The sequence below is a fragment of the Phycodurus eques genome, chromosome 22 (assembly GCF_024500275.1).
Source record: "Phycodurus eques isolate BA_2022a chromosome 22, UOR_Pequ_1.1, whole genome shotgun sequence".
Taxonomy (NCBI): Eukaryota; Metazoa; Chordata; class Actinopteri; order Syngnathiformes; family Syngnathidae; genus Phycodurus; species Phycodurus eques.
The window spans coordinates 366,565-381,702 of NC_084546.1; the positions used below are offsets into that span (position 1 = coordinate 366,565).

Here is a 15,138-nt window from a genome sequence, read left to right on the forward strand (position 1 = left end):
CCACCCCATCCGATCGACCGACAAAGTAATTGATTAACTTACAAGCGTGTGAACGAGCACACCCGGCCGCCGCAACTGACTTAACCGACCAAAACAAGGGAACGTTTTGGTCGCCAAAACGTGACCGACGACGTCACAAAGGCCAAAGCGGCTCATTTTGGCTCTCGGGGGCTCTGGGGTGAGGGCGGCCGGCGGGCGACGTGCACCGGGTCCACGCGGACGCGCTCCTCCCGAACGTGCGCGCGCGGCGACTCCGCGTCGGCGGCCAAAAGTCCGACGGCCTGCCGCAGGAGGAGGTGCGCCCGTGGCCCCGCCCCTCTACATTTTGCCAACCGCCTTCACCAAGACGGCAAACGCGACCGAGAGCAGGACCCCCGCTGACACCGCACGACTCGTCGCTCACCTTCCGAACGACCCGCGGAGCTCGATGTGGACGGGTTCTCCGGAGAACCGGCGGACAAAACGTCATCGCCGACCGGACTCCGGCCCCCAGAGGCGTGGAGGCGCCTCGCGGAACCGGTCGTCTCGGACTCGAAGAAAGCTGACAATCTCCCAGTTCCAATGACGATCGATCGTGGACGATTTGTGCGGCGGCGTCTTCGGAAAAAAACCAGAATAACGAACGCCAACCTTTCCTCTCGACAGCAGCTTAAAAATCATTTTTAAAAAGTCCAAAGTATTGCGTGCGCTGCGCTTAAATGCTGAAGAGAAGATGAAAATGTCATGTTGATGTCACTTTTCAAAGTGATCTTGTCCAATTTATTGGCTCGTCTTTTCACAGCGAACGTCCGAGGGAAAGACAACTCGGAGCGGAGCAAAAACAAGGCGTCCGGAAAGAAACTCAACCGATTTCATCGAAAAACCACAACTGATATGTGACTAAAAACTTGGACAAACACTGACGTACAAGCGACATGTCATCATGTTTAAGCTTTTGCCATTTTTTGGTGGAAACCTTCAAAGCTCATTCACTGCCAGTCCTGCACATTCGCAGGAATATTTGAATTCAGCAGCCGTCAGTGGCAGCGAATGAGTTTGAACGTGCACGGACAAATCATTCAAGTTTCCCTTTTATCGGCTTTGCGAGAGAATTTGGGCCGAAAATGCCCAGAATGTCCTTTTATCAAGCTATTCTAGCTTGGGTTTTGGTGTCGGCGGCCGTTGAACGTTAACCGGCGAAACTACTTTGCGACGTCGGCGACTTCAAATCCTGTCGTTCGCGAGCGCTTCGGTGTGTTCAAGGCTTTTGGGTTCCATCGGCAAACCTCGACCGGGTCACCGACTCATTTTGACCTTTAGCAGCAGAGTAGAAAAACAATCTGGATTTTGATGGAAGGGGACCTTTTCTTTTGAAAAAAATTGATTTCATTCCAAGCAAAAGGGAAGTGGACTTGAATTTTTTTGAAACCAGTTGAAGTCAACCTTTTTTCTTCTTCGATGTTATTTTCTTTCAGGCTGAAGGGAAGCTTGTGGAAAAATAGGTTTTTAAAAATGAAACGAAGACAGCGTTTTTGTGTGATTGTATTTCGTTTTTTTTTTTTTTGTGCCAACCGAAACAAGTTGACGGGTTGGAGGAAAAAAAAAGGGGCTGTCAATCTTATTTACAGCTGCTTGTTTGTCCTCGAAGCCAACACGAGGAGCTGAGCACGGACGCCTCATTTGCATAAACAGCACTTTTAAATAAAAACCCTAATAAACGTTTCAGCCCTTTTGGGGAAGGGGGGGGGGGGGGGGGGGGTCGTCTGCGCACGGCTCCCGCAAGTTTCAGAGTTCACGCGGACAAGTCATCCGGTCGGACAAGTCATCCCTTTGACCCCGCACCGGGTCGGCGCGCGCTTCCTTTGCCCTTTGACCTGCTACAGCCTGGCTCGCTGGAAGAACACCTGAGGGGGGAAGAGGGCAAGACCCGTGAGAACACGTGTGGCCTTCAAATAAAATAGATTTCACAAAAATCCAAGTTCAAATTTTCATTCATGACGCAAACGACAATGACTGTTTTTTTTTTTTTATTGTTTTATTTTACCTTCTCAGATTTGCTTTAATTACTCCAGATTTTTTTTTTTTTTTTCCCCTTTAACGAGCATCAACTTACACAGATGTAATAGAAATAAAACATTTTCTTTGCACATAATGTGAAAAGAAAGGTTCGGTCAAAACACGTAGTGTGCAAACGTGCTGCTTAATAAATTCACATTTAGGATAAGTCCAATACGTGATCGTAAATAAGCCGTTTGTCTGTTTCCTAGCGGGAACGAAACTTCATTCTGGGAAAAACAGGCGGTTACAAAAGATTGCGCGCGTGTCCGTTGTTAGCGGAAGCAGCGCACATCAGCGTGAAATCCCTTTCGACGACAGAAGCCAAGAAAAATACAAAATAAAAACAGCCAAATGAATTGCCGAGACGTAAAGCGTTGCCCTCACCTTCAGGTAGGTCTTGAGGACTTTGGCGTCGGGCTGCTGCAGGACGAGACAAAGTTCCTGAGGAGGACGCAAGACGGGACACGCGTCAACAACCGCAAGCGAGCGTCGAGTCCGGAGCGCGACGCGTCGTTTCGCGCCGAGGGACGTGGAGTCGCGAGTCCCCGTAGAGACGCCGGCAAACACGGACGGGGTTTGCGTATTTTGCTCCTTGTTCAAGACGGTTACCCTTTTTGGGCAAGAGTGCGATCCAATCGAGCAAAAACTACTTCCGACGGACTTTCCATCTCATTGAGTTTGTGTCTTTCTGGGCTCGCCCGGCAGACGGTTCATCTGGATTTCAGATTCTTCGAGGCGTTCCAAGGAGGCGCTGTGGCGCCCTCTCGCGGTATGCAACAGAATCACCGCCCGAGTCCGGTTTGGCTGCAGTTCATTAACTATTTAGTACAATACGTTTGCATGAAAGTGTTAAGTTACGGGCCATGACGGACAGACTCGGAGAGCGAAATATTTGTCGGAGGTGCTACTTGGCGTCAAGATTCGGAGCGGCGCTCACTCGACATTTTGGAGATTCAAATGGGCTTCGTGCAACACAGCGCGTTGGTGAAAAGACGGGAAACGGGGATCGGGTTGCGGATACCGCACCGGCACAACCGGCTTTCGTTCCAAAACGAGTTTCCGTCTTCGAGGGTCGACTCGCTCGGATATATCGCGGAAACATATTCTATATTCTGAAACGTCGACTTCGTGAACTCGTAACATCCAAATTAAATCGGAGGTTCGGGAGGGAGCGCGGGCGGCAGCGAACGAGCGGCGCCCGCTCGGGGGCGAGACTGACCTGCGCCACGTCCGGACACACGCGAAGCGACGGAAGGTAGTCTCGCCGCAGGAACTCCAGCAGCTCCGGACCCTGACACACGCGGCAAAGTCAAAACGGCGGCCGAGGAAAGGACGAAACAAAACGGCGGCGGCGGCGCTTACCTGCTTGTCGTAGATGCTCTTCAGCGTCACGGCCACCTCCGACAAAGTCTGAAAGGTCACAGGTCGCATCATCGAGCGGGACAGACACTCAAACAAACGCACGCACGCGCGCGCGCGCTCGCTCGCTCACCAGCGTTGTCTGAGCGTCCGAAAGGTCAAAGGTCGGCTTGAGAGGAGCCAGAAAGCAGGCGGGAACGATGTGTTTGTACGTGAAGTCGCCGAAGCCGGACATGCCGTCCTCGCCGCCTGAAACGAGAGCCGCCGCGCGTCAGCCGCCGCCCGCCCGCCGCGCGATCCGAGCGAGCCTCACCCCAAAGTTCCACGAGCCTGGCGAGCACGGCGAAGCAGGTCTTCTGCGCCACGGGGTCGGGGACCTCCACGGCTCCCTGGATGACGGTGAACACCACCCGCTCCACGTTCTCCGCCCCTGAACGCGCCAGCGAGTCAGCCCCCGGCAACAAAAGAGCGGGCGCGCTTCCGGCGGAGGCCCTCACCCTGGTCGGCCAGGACCTCGTCGGCGCCGCTGCCGGCCACCGTCTGGACGAAGGAGAAGTAGCTCCTGCGCAGCATCTGCTTCTCCAGAGCGGCCGCCTGGTCGTCGGCGTCGGCGGGCCGCGCCAGCGCCTCGAAGACGGACAGCACCAGCGGCATGAAGATCTGCCGGAGGAAGGGGGACACTTGCCGCTGCCGTGGCAACGGCGGACGGCGTCAGTACGCCGCGGGAAGCGACGCTCGCTTTCCGCTTGCGTTCGTGGCGGCTCTTGGAAAGCTAGCGTTATTTGAGCATTTTCCTCTCGGCCCAAAGAAAAAGCCCACGGCAGACATTCTTCAAACTTCATTTTCAGATCATGACAAAATAAGTGCAAAACACCAATCAACGTTTCAGAAGAGAACGTTTCCGTGAAAAGGCGAGGAACAAACGGAAGCGTATACGTCGTCATTTCCCTTTGAGCCTCTCGATTCCGATAAATCACCAAAACGGATGCCGGGCGGACTTCACCGCATCCCGCGATCGCTCACCTTTGATTGAAGGAGCTTTTTTAAATGTCATCATCGAGCTGGACTCTCGCTTCTTTTGCTCGGTTTTTGGACGCGAACGATTCGGACTCGTTCAGAGCCAGAAAAGACTTGTCAGACGGAACGATAAAATAGCTTTTTCGTTTTCAACTTTTCGTCTGTGAACGTCCACCGCTTCGGTTCTCGTAAACGTGGCCATTAGCGGGCGCTCAAAGAAAGCGAATGGAATGCGGTGACCGTTTCCTACTTTGAACTTGGCGGCGATCTGGCTGATGAGCGGGATGAACTCCTGCAGGTCTTTGGCCTCGCAGTCCTTCAGCATGTGCTCGGAGGCGGCGGGCACGAAGGGCAGCACCTCCTCCTCCATGCAGATGATCATGCGGTGCAGGAAGGAGCGCACGCAGCCTCGCAGCGCCCCCCGCTGGACGGGGCAGCCCAGCGCCGGCAGGAAGGCGCGCAGGCAGTCGCGGTAGACCTCGATGCAGCCGCACTGCTTCACCGTCTGCTTGTTGCTGAACGCCTTGCTGGTGCGGCTGCGGGGGGGGGGGGCAGAGCGGTAGCGTGAGCCGGCCCGTTCCGCGCTACTCGGACGGCGCTTTTCGATCGGCGCGCGGCTGAGACGTCGCTAACTAAAAGTGTCGGGCGAGAGAATGACAGGATAAAAGAGGAGGAGAGGGAGACAGAACACAAAGACGGAGTCGGGATCGAGGTGGCAGACGCGAGAGAGAAAGTCGATACGAGCGCAAATCGAATCGGGACGAAAGCTTCGTTTCGCCAGCTGACCGACCCTCCACAATTTTCAGGATTTTAGCTCACAGCAAACAATTCACCGTCTCTACAAACTACGATATTAAGATTGCCGAAGACCCGATGGAAACCATTTTTCATCTGCCCCCTGAAAAGTCCAAAAAAAGTCAATCAACATCACGTCGAATACGAGGCGAGGCGGCAAACCTTTCCGCATTTATTGAGACGTGCCCGTCAGGAAAGAGCGAGGGAGAGAGGGGCGACGGTTAGGATGGAGGGGGGGGGAAAAGAAGATGAAAAAGGGCAAATGGAGGACGAGGGAGAGCGAGCGAGCGAGCGAGCGAGCGAGAGCCAGCCGGGAGCCTCGAAACAAAAAACCTCGTCCCGAACCTGACGAAGCCGACGGCGTGGCTCAGGCAGTCGGCGACGGCCGCCTGCGCCTCCTCGTCCGTCTCGGCGGCGAGTTTGTCCAGCAGCGGGCGGAAGGCGGCCACCGGCGGCGCCAGCAGGCCGCGCATCAGCGCCTCCTTCCTCTCGGGGGCGCTCTCGCCGCTCACGATCAGCACGCCCGCCGCCTCGAACACGAACAGCTGGTCGTCGGCCGTCAGCGGCGCCGACGAGGCCTTGTCCTGGAGAAGAAAGGAAAAAACACCCGACGGCTTACGGGGGCGCGACGGGAGTCGGCGGGACGCGCTTACGTACGGGAGGGGCCGGCTCCACGAGGTCCTGGATCCGGGTCAGGATGTCCTCCGTGAACGGCGTCACGTGTTTGCTGAAACAAACGACAAGAAACGGCACGAGCGGCCGCCTTCTCAAAAAAACCCAAACGGGGACAGCCGGCGACATCGAAGACGACTTCCGCGGGACGAGCGGGCGACGTTTTCCGCTCAAACCCGCAAAGCGGCAGCGTGGGAAATGCACAAATGAAAAGCGACGATGATTCGCGTCCCGGTTGGAAAATTGGCAAAAATGTTGACTGTTGTTTCCCAAAGTGAGAGCGGTTTGCAAATGCCTTATTTTGGAAAACAAAACCAAAACAAAACAAAACAAAGACAATCGAAATGACAGAATAGGCCGCAACGTGCGGACTTCAAATTTCAGGTCTCGGCAACGTTATCCAAACAGCCGTCCGCGACTCGGACGATCGCTTCGCCGATGAACGGCTCCGGAGACCGTTTCGCTCTCGTCGGAAGGCCGAGCGGATTTTGGACGGGAAACGTTCCCCAAAAAGGCCTTTTGTTTGGTTTTTTGTTTTTCCCCCCTCAACCCCTGGGACAAAAACTTTCCGGTGCTTTTTACGCAGACCTCGCGCGTGTTGTCGGGCTGCCGTTTCGGGGCAAAACGCGCGAGGCCTTCGGAGTCGCTCGCGCCAAGCGGACCGACTCACTGCAGTGTCTTGATGAAGCGAGAGAAAAGGTAGGCCGCTCGACTGCGCACTTTGGGACTGTTGTGTCTCAGTCCTCGCTGGTCCAGAAAAGCCATCTGACACAAAACACAAAGGAAGCGTGAGGACGCCGTGACCAGACTTCCGGGTCGGGCTCGCGCGCAATCGTCCGCCGGTCGACTTTTCTCCGGAGGGACGTCGACTGGTCGCCAATCACGCGTTTTTCCTCGAGATCTCCTCTGTGACTTACGGTGCAAAGCGGGAAGAAAAGGCCGAAATGAAATCAAACGAAAAGCACAGCGGAAAGTGCCGGAAGTCGGACGGAGCGACTTCATTCGCTCGGCGTCGTTTCCTCTCTTCTGTGAAAGACTTTGAGATCCGTCCAAATCGTCCGCAAACTCTCGAACGGATCCCGTTTCAATTGTCTTCTATTCGTCGATGTGCGACTTCGCTCGGCGAGGAAAGCAAAAAATAAATAAATAAATACTAATACGAAAAAAGGAGACAAGACCCCGGTGGGACTTTCGCCCGCGTTTCGAAGCCACACGATGACGACGCCGAATCCCAAAACACCGACGACGTCATTGGCGACCAGTCGACGGCAGCTTATCGCGTCGGCCTCGACTTTTCCGTACCAGAACGTCGGGAATGTGCTGCGGCTCCACGATGAAGAATCTGTCGTATCGGACGACCGTCTCGAAAAAGTCCAGCGTGACCGACGTGTGTCGGTAGCCGCTCACGCCGCACGTCACCAACTGAAAGCACGCAAACAAACGCTAAAGGGACGCGCGTGTCGGGCGCGAGCGTTCGGCGCGCCACCTGACCGTCCTCATCATGTCCCGCAGCGCTCCGGTCTTGACGGCGTCCCCCGAGAAGTGCGCCCCGTGCGAGGCGGGCAGAGCCTCCCCCAGCATGTAGAGCAGCCGGACGGCCACCTCCACCTCCGCGAAGGGCGCGCTCCGCCACTTCCTGCCACGCAAACACCGACATGAGCGCGGCGACGACGGCGCGTAGACGCGGGCTCGGCGGCCTCTCACCGCATGGCGTCGCCGAAGACTCCGCGGACGGCCTCCAGGACCAGCTCGGGGGCGACCTGCGCCAGACGGTCCAGGAGCATCTTCAGCTGCTTCCTGTACTCCACGAACATGGCCTCGTCCTCGCCCTGACGAGCACGCACGCGTCAACTCGGGCGCCGCGCGTCGCCGCCACGCGAACGTACCTCGTTGTCAAAGTTGTACTCGTCGTCGTACGCCAACTTCTTGACGACGGCCAGCATGATCGCCTGCTCACGGGGAAACGCGAGCTGACTCGGGGCCCGACACACGCACGGGCACGCGCACACGCGCACGCACACTGACCTCCACGTTGCTCTTCTGGCCGTCGCTGAGCTCCGGCAGCTGCGGAGGAAACGAGAGAAGATGAAGAAGAGGCGGCGGCGGCGCCGCCCGGGCGCGCTCGCGGCGGTCACGGCGGGCCACCTGTTTGAGGACGTGCAGGTACTCGTAGCAGAAGGCCACCACGTTGGCCGAGATGTCGTCGTCGGGGTGCGCGAGGAGGCGCAGCGCCGGCGCCACTTTGGCCTCCAGCGCGTCCAGCGCCGCGCCCGCGTCCTCGGCGCTGCCCGCCTTGGCCAGCTTGGTCCAGCTCAGGACCAAACTCTGGCCCATGCCGTTCACCAGCCGCGACAACTTGGCCAGGAAGTCCACGTCCTCCTCCTCCTCCGACGACAACCGTGCAAGTCTTTATCATCGTCGTCGTCGTCGTCGTCGTCATCGTCATCATCATCATCATCATCTCATTGATATGGGACGCTTTATAATTCAAGTCGTTCCAACTCAGCCGAGTCGTCACAAATCTTTTGCCGATTATTTACAAGCTCTCACGCGACCGACGACTTGAACACCCAAAAACAAAACATCTCATCCGTTCGGAATTTTAGGGGGGAAAATGTCTCATCTGATGCAGCGATTATTATTTTAAACATGACAAGAATTGACTTGATTGTAATAAGAACGTTCCATATGCATTTGGAGGGGGTCAATAATTGTTTACTTCATTGTAAACAATAGAAAGTAAACTATTTTCCAAATTTGTGTTTTTTGAAATCATTTTGAATTACGAATTCATTTATTCCATGAAATCGACTTATTTCCTGTTCCTGTTTATTTCCTTACTTACGAATGTTGTTTTCTTCTGAAAAACGGGTTATGAAACAGTAGCCTCGTTGACGTATTTCGTCAAATAAACGACTTGTGTGAAGAGCGAATGATCTTGTTCCAGAGTCGTCTACTTCGAATTGAAAGGATTCCAAAACACGATTCGCGGTTCGCATCGGAACTTAGTTTGACGTCGGGCGCCGACCTGCTCGACGTAGAAGAAGCCGGCCGTCCGCAGGAGCCGGCAGAGCGACTCCACCAGCCGGGTTTTGTCCACGGGGTCCATGCCCTTGTTGACGATCTCCAGCAGGCAGTCGCAGGCCTCCTCGCGCAGCTCCTCCACCGACATGTGGCCCAGCAGCAGCTCCACGAACCTGCGCGACGGCCGGCGGAAAAAGGTCACGAGGCGGCGGCGGGCCGGCGGGCGGTCGGGCGGGCGACCGACCGTTCGTTGGCGATGAGGCCGAGGTCGATCCAGGACACGTAGGCGCCCACCACCTCCAGGCACTGGCAGGTGAGCTCGGGGTGGCTCAGCTGGTACGTGTGCAGGATCTGGAACCAGGACTCCACCAGGCCGGGGATGCACTGCTCCCGCATGGCGTCCTTGATCAGCGTGTTGCGCCGCGTCTCCTGGACACAAACCCGTTTGGGCCCGTCCGTTCGGTAGACGCGATATCGGCCCAGATTTGTTTTTTTGAAACCTCCCAGCATACGGCTGATATCCGGGGTCCGAGTAAAAGTCGGGAGGAGCGGCGCGGCGCGGCGTACCTCGGGCGCGTGCAGGACGTCTCGGTCGACCACCTCGCCGTCCACGGCCATGAGCGTGCGCAGGTACATGTCCACGCCGTGCGGGTTGAGGCCGATCAGCGCCAGGACGTCGAAGAAGAACTCGGGCCACAGCGCCGGGTACTCCGTCACGAAGGTCAGCGCCAGCACCTGCGCCGCTTTGTTGCGGACGAAGATCTTCTCGGGGTGCGTCCTCGCCAGCTGCGCCCGCACCGGCACGCCGTGAGCGCTCGCCGCCGGGGCCGGCGAGCGCTCGCGAGGCGCCAGAACTTACCTGATTCTGAAGCCACTTCATCAGCGTCTCTCGGATCAGCTGCCGCTGGCCGCCGCTCAGCGCCGCGTGTCTGCCGCGCAAACAGAAAGGACGTCCAAAGTCAAAAGACGCCCGCCCGCCCGCCCGCCCGCCCCCTGCCCCGCCTCCTGCCCCGCCTCACCTGAACTTGATCTGATGCTCCAAAACTTGGAAGCAAAAAAACTTGACGTGGTCATCACTGGAAACAAAACACACACGTCATCACCCGACTGCCGCTCAACACGCAGGCACGCACGCACGTACGCTGACCTGTAGAGTCCTTTGGCGAGGGCCTGCGCACACACCTCCCATGCGTCCTGCGACTCCTTGAGCTGCTCGAAGTACGCCATCGCCTGACGGACACGCACGCCGCACCTTCAACTTTGGCTCGGCTCACACGCAGGATAAGATTTTGGCTTCGAGCCCAAAACAAGCACGATTTCTTCTACGGACCGAACACGGCGGCGACATCACGCGATCCCGAGGTTTCTTGATCGTCGCGCAAGCGGCGCCGCTGCGGCTATCCCGCGCGCAATTTGCCTTCATACTCGAGCGCGACCCACGGGCTCTGTTTGGAAAGTGTGCTGCAATTCTCCTCCAAGTCGGGGATGTCGCGACGGCTAGTATCGGCTAGGACGCCACAGGGTGGCGTTTCCTCTGCGTTTTGTAACGCCCACCTGTTGACTTCCCTTTCCGTAACAAGGAACAAAGCAACAACAGCGGCGACCGCGGAACAGGATCTTCTCCAACAAATGGACCTCGATGACCAGGCGATACGTTTAATGATGGCGCAAAATCGACGGAGAAGGCGGCGGCGTAGGCGCTACGCGAACCGGGAGGAACGCCGATGACGCCACAGCAAGTGACAAAAACGGACCGATCGCGCGAGATCTCCGCGCCGTCTTGCCGCAGCGGCAATTTTGGCCGTTTGGACATGCTCGGAGAAAGAAGGTACACGTGCTGCATTTCCCATTTGGCTCTTCAGAATTCAAACTCCCGCAGGCTGCGTGAGTGCTCGCGGTGCGTTCAGGGACACTGGGAACGGGAGGGAATGTCTTCTTTTCTAATACCGTACGTCATTGTCACCGTGGATTACTCGGAAACGGATTATTTGTATCATTTCAAACACTGTGCGATCACTGCGATGATATGGAATTCATTTTGTTTTGTAATGCAAGAGTAGACATTCAAATATTTTGTTCATTTAGTCCGCCAGAACTGTGAGAAAGGCAGTTCCCATCGTCCTTTCACACAGTGTTGCGTGTTTTTCTGAACGCTTTCAGGCCAAAAGTCCTGTTTTAGTTTGAATTCCTCATTTTTCAAAAAACAAGTTTTTCCTCACGTTTTGGAGATGGAACGCTGCACCCGGCAACTCGTGTGGACTGAATGGCCCCAATGAAACGCCAGCATTTCCAGGGCAATAAACCCGTCAGCAGAAAAATGGAAAAAAGTTCCTTTTGGGAACGACGAAATGAACTCTGAGCTACTTTGTGAAGAAAATGACCTTTCCCAACGCTGACCCTGTATTATTTCACATCGCCAGTTTCTAAGAAAACGAATGGCAATGTCGTTTCTTCCAATATCGTGCGGGCCCAATGACGCGTTTGCGGGGAATTCAAGGAGCCGACATTTTCTTCGATTTGTCAGTTGTAAAGCATCTTTTTTTCGTCACTTCATCCGCCGTTTTGCGGCAACAATTGTGACGTTCGTCGCCTTTTGATGCCGCTTCGGTCGGATGCGCGCGGCTCGCGAGTCCGTATGCGATTTACATCCAGATAGGAGAGAGGCCTGGGTCAGATATGAAAAAGTACAAATTGCACCGTGCACATTGACGCGAACTCATCAGAGAGGTGTCACATTGGGCTAAAACATCGACATTTTCGAGACAACTTCGTGACACTGAACTGATCCTCTTCGAGCGCACTTCCTGGATTTGCATTGTCGAATTTTGACATCATGAGGTCACCCAGACAATTGTGTGAAAAGTGCGTGTGCGCGTGCGTCTGACCCTCTGGCGGTAGGGGGCGTCGGCGTTGGGGTCGAGCCCCAGCAGGGCCTCCTCGTCCATGACGGCGGCGACAGACCGGCAGGCCGTCGGCGGGTTAGCTCGCGCGCACGCGGTCTCGGGCTGCGCTCCTGTGTGGCCGCCTCGCGCGGCTTCCTACCATCTGGACCGCGACGCAGACACGCGCAGAGAGACAGACACACACACACACGAAAAAAATATATATATCTATTTTTGAACAAACCGTGCTCACTCTCGCCACAAGAGACTCCTCACTCTTTGCCAACCTTCGGTGCGCCAAAGCAAATCTTTCTGGAAAATTGTTTCGAGTTCGGGGGGGGGGGGGGGGGGGGAGATTATTTGCAGTTCTGTTCACTTCAATGGAAAAAGATGACTTCAAACAAACGAAAATGTCGCTGTCCTCGCAATTCAAGACCCCGATGACCTTCCGCCATCTCGCGGCGGGCGTCCCATTGTTCCGCACGTCACTATACGGCGCTGGCATAGATACAGGACCAAAGATACGGTTTTCAGATTTGGGCTCAGGTGGCCGAATATGCGAGTTCATTGATAAAGTGCTTTTGTTTATTTTACAATTGTGTTACTTTTTAATCCCAGATTTTTATGAAAAAGAATGCCGATTTTTGCCTCTCTTTTATCTTACTCCACAATTTTTATTTTTTTAATGGCTTACACATTAGAAATAAAGACAATCAATTAATGAAAATGTATGACAGGTTACGTTTGAAAGGGTCGCGTTCTTCAAATCACGGTCCTTCCGTTTTTCTTTTTTTGGAAGGGGAAAGTAATCGATTCAAATCGGGGATTTATTTTGCGATGATATCACCCCAATAAATCAAGATTTTCGAACCGATTAAATGTCACGACACACAAAAGTGCTGCAAAACACTCGCAAGGGAAGCCTTTCGTTGACATTTGGGAAGCTCAAAATAGGAATGCCGCAACACAATGTCAACAGCCGGGGGGGAAAATATCCAAATGCAAGAACGCCTTTCACACGCGTGATAAAACAGATTCAGATTCATTAAAAGACGTTGATGTCAAATCGATCGCGAGGGCTGCGGTGCTGTCTGTCGACACACCGCAAAATGACTCGTTGACGTGCAGATGGCGCAACATTGTCCCACCAGTTGGCTGGCGAGAGGCAACGCAGCTGAAAACACCTTCAACGCTCACAACTAATTGATCACCAAAATCATCGACGACTATTTCGATCATCGATTAATCGTTGGGAGACCTTGTCGAAGTTAAAATAGTCCAAATCCTCGGAATTTCAGCCTCTCAACTAAGGCTGCAACTGACGATTCTTTTAATACTCCATTAATGTCGATTATTTTTTCAATTCATCGATGAATGGGATAAAAACAAAAATCCAGCTATTCAAAAACACAACACTTACAAACTGACAGTGTAGAATTTTTTTCAGTTTTGATGGTGGTCCGTAACACCCGACCGAAAATCGGCAAAAATGTTGATAGTTTACGAAAATAAAAGAAAATGTTTGTTCATGTTTTTTTTTTTTTGGGGGGGTGGGGGGGATAATCAGTCTGCTTTCACGGAGGACGACAGAAATTGGAGAATATTTACAGTTGAGAGGCTGAAATGGATTTGCGATGCGTGACCTCCTCCGTGAATCCGCGAGCGACCAATCGCGCTCCTCTTCCTCGCGCAGGGAGGACCGCAAAGTCCGCTCGGCGTGTGGCTGAAAAACACGCGACGTCGTCGGTGTGAAAGCTGACCTTATTCTCACGAGCTTCGTCTCCCTCGGCGGCGTTCGAGCGTCTCGCGGCGGCTGGAGAAAGTGCACAAACGTCAGCGTGCTGCGCTGCTGCCGTGCGGCGTGTCTGCTGTTCCTTTCACTTCCGGTTCAGCGACCCGGAAGACCGAGTGCTTCTTCTTCGCTTGCGGTGCGTGACGCTTGGCAAAAAGCGATTTCGCCGCACTACCGCTACCTACTGGTACGTATTATGAACACATCCAAATCTGTTGTGTATTAATACTACATACTAAATAGAAATGATATTTGTGTATTTGATTCATATTTTGAATTGATGTTCATCATCATCCCAGCTCAAGCGGCGCAGCACTCTTGAATTTCCGCTTGAGACACCAAGAAGTCGAAGAAAATAAAAGTCAAGATGAGATGAGCTACTTTTTTGTTTTGACAAATGTGCTCGTCGGCCGCCGTCACGGACGACGTGAGAAGACCCGCTGTTTCGAGAAGTGCGTGTTCGTTGTCGTGTTGGAGTTTGGCCAATTTCCCTTGACAAATACGATTACTGATTCACGGAGTCCGCAAAAAAAGGCATCAAATGCAAGCAGTCAACCCTTACTACGACAACTCAGAGGCTTCATATTCCAACTCCAAGCTTTTTGTTTTGGTCTCCAGTTCGATTTGGGACTTCTGAACTTTTTTTCTTCTTCCCAGGACGCAAACTGGTTTGATTTTGAAGATGAAACCTTCAAAGGACCGAACATTGGAATGGAACACAAATTGCTTTGATGCTGTTTTAATTTCAGCGATTATTCCCATGCCACATCGTTGCAAGTCTGACACACACACAAAAAAGCCATCGCACATGCTGCAGCTCGAATGACATTCATAATGTTTTGTGCCAAAACCATGCAGGCACGTGACCAAACCCGGAATCCAACCGACCCAAGTTCGAAAATGGTGTCTTCGAACAAAGGCGAAATACATGGACCTCGTTCATTTGCACGACTATAATGGAAGCCGAAACAAATATTTTGGGGGAACCTGTGACGACCTCTTGTGTCAAATTTTGAAAAAGCGTCAATGATCAGAGTTCCTCCGGCTGCTTCGCCATTCCCTCGAGCCGGATCGGATGGAAAGCGGCTCATTCGGCCAACACCATTTCCAAGAAATACCAGAAAATGTTGGCCCGGGCATGTGTAGAATCCCGAGAGAGGACATTCCTCGTCATCACACACATGCGGAAACCCCAGTGGCACGCTTGTCGACCAAACTCGCGTCTCTTTCGAGGCAGAGCACTCGCGAGATCGCTCAGTGACTCCCTCCTCGTCGTTTTTGACGTCCGAAATGTTCTGGCCGTCGTACTCGAGCGGCTCCAAGGACCGGGGACAAATTCCTTGCGTGTCTTGCAACATTCTGGCCACGAAAGCGGATTCGGATTTCTCGTTCGTCTCGCCAACGCCACAACTTTTACACGCGTCACGCTTCCCGATGACACGCGCTGTTAAAATGTTATTTGTGGAGATTCTTTTCGTCGTCTTCCGATTCGCCCCCCGTCGGCCATCGTGCTAAAAAAACTAAAAAACCTGGCGCAATGCAACCGCTTTGGCCGACGTT

At 54.0% G+C, this 15,138-nt stretch overlaps 1 protein-coding gene across 4 annotated transcripts; it reads right to left on the minus strand.

Moving 5' to 3' along the window:
* Window positions 1–169: 169 nt before the first annotated feature.
* xpot (exportin, tRNA (nuclear export receptor for tRNAs)) lies at window positions 170–13,673 on the minus strand. 4 transcript variants are annotated; one of them, XM_061668213.1, is made up of 25 exons: window positions 13,547–13,673; window positions 11,790–11,949; window positions 10,052–10,134; window positions 9,924–9,980; window positions 9,764–9,833; window positions 9,472–9,690; window positions 9,149–9,333; window positions 8,909–9,077; window positions 8,026–8,262; window positions 7,906–7,944; window positions 7,767–7,829; window positions 7,585–7,709; window positions 7,372–7,516; window positions 7,183–7,302; window positions 6,551–6,645; window positions 5,866–5,935; window positions 5,554–5,792; window positions 4,664–4,949; window positions 3,894–4,083; window positions 3,710–3,826; window positions 3,530–3,645; window positions 3,400–3,447; window positions 3,257–3,328; window positions 2,422–2,478; window positions 170–1,883 (listed from the first exon to the last, which is right to left on the minus strand). In XM_061668213.1, the coding sequence occupies exons 2-25, from the start codon at window positions 11,847–11,849 to the stop codon at window positions 1,857–1,859; spliced, it is 2,889 nt and encodes a 962-aa protein (XP_061524197.1). In that variant the 5' UTR covers window positions 11,850–11,949; window positions 13,547–13,673; the 3' UTR covers window positions 170–1,856. The 4 variants fall into 4 exon arrangements, with proteins under 4 accessions (XP_061524197.1, XP_061524196.1, XP_061524198.1 ...); XM_061668212.1 differs by having other exon boundaries at window positions 9,149–9,690; XM_061668214.1 differs by lacking the exon at window positions 13,547–13,673 and having other exon boundaries at window positions 7,906–8,262; window positions 11,790–11,926.
* Window positions 13,674–15,138: the final 1,465 nt, after the last annotated feature.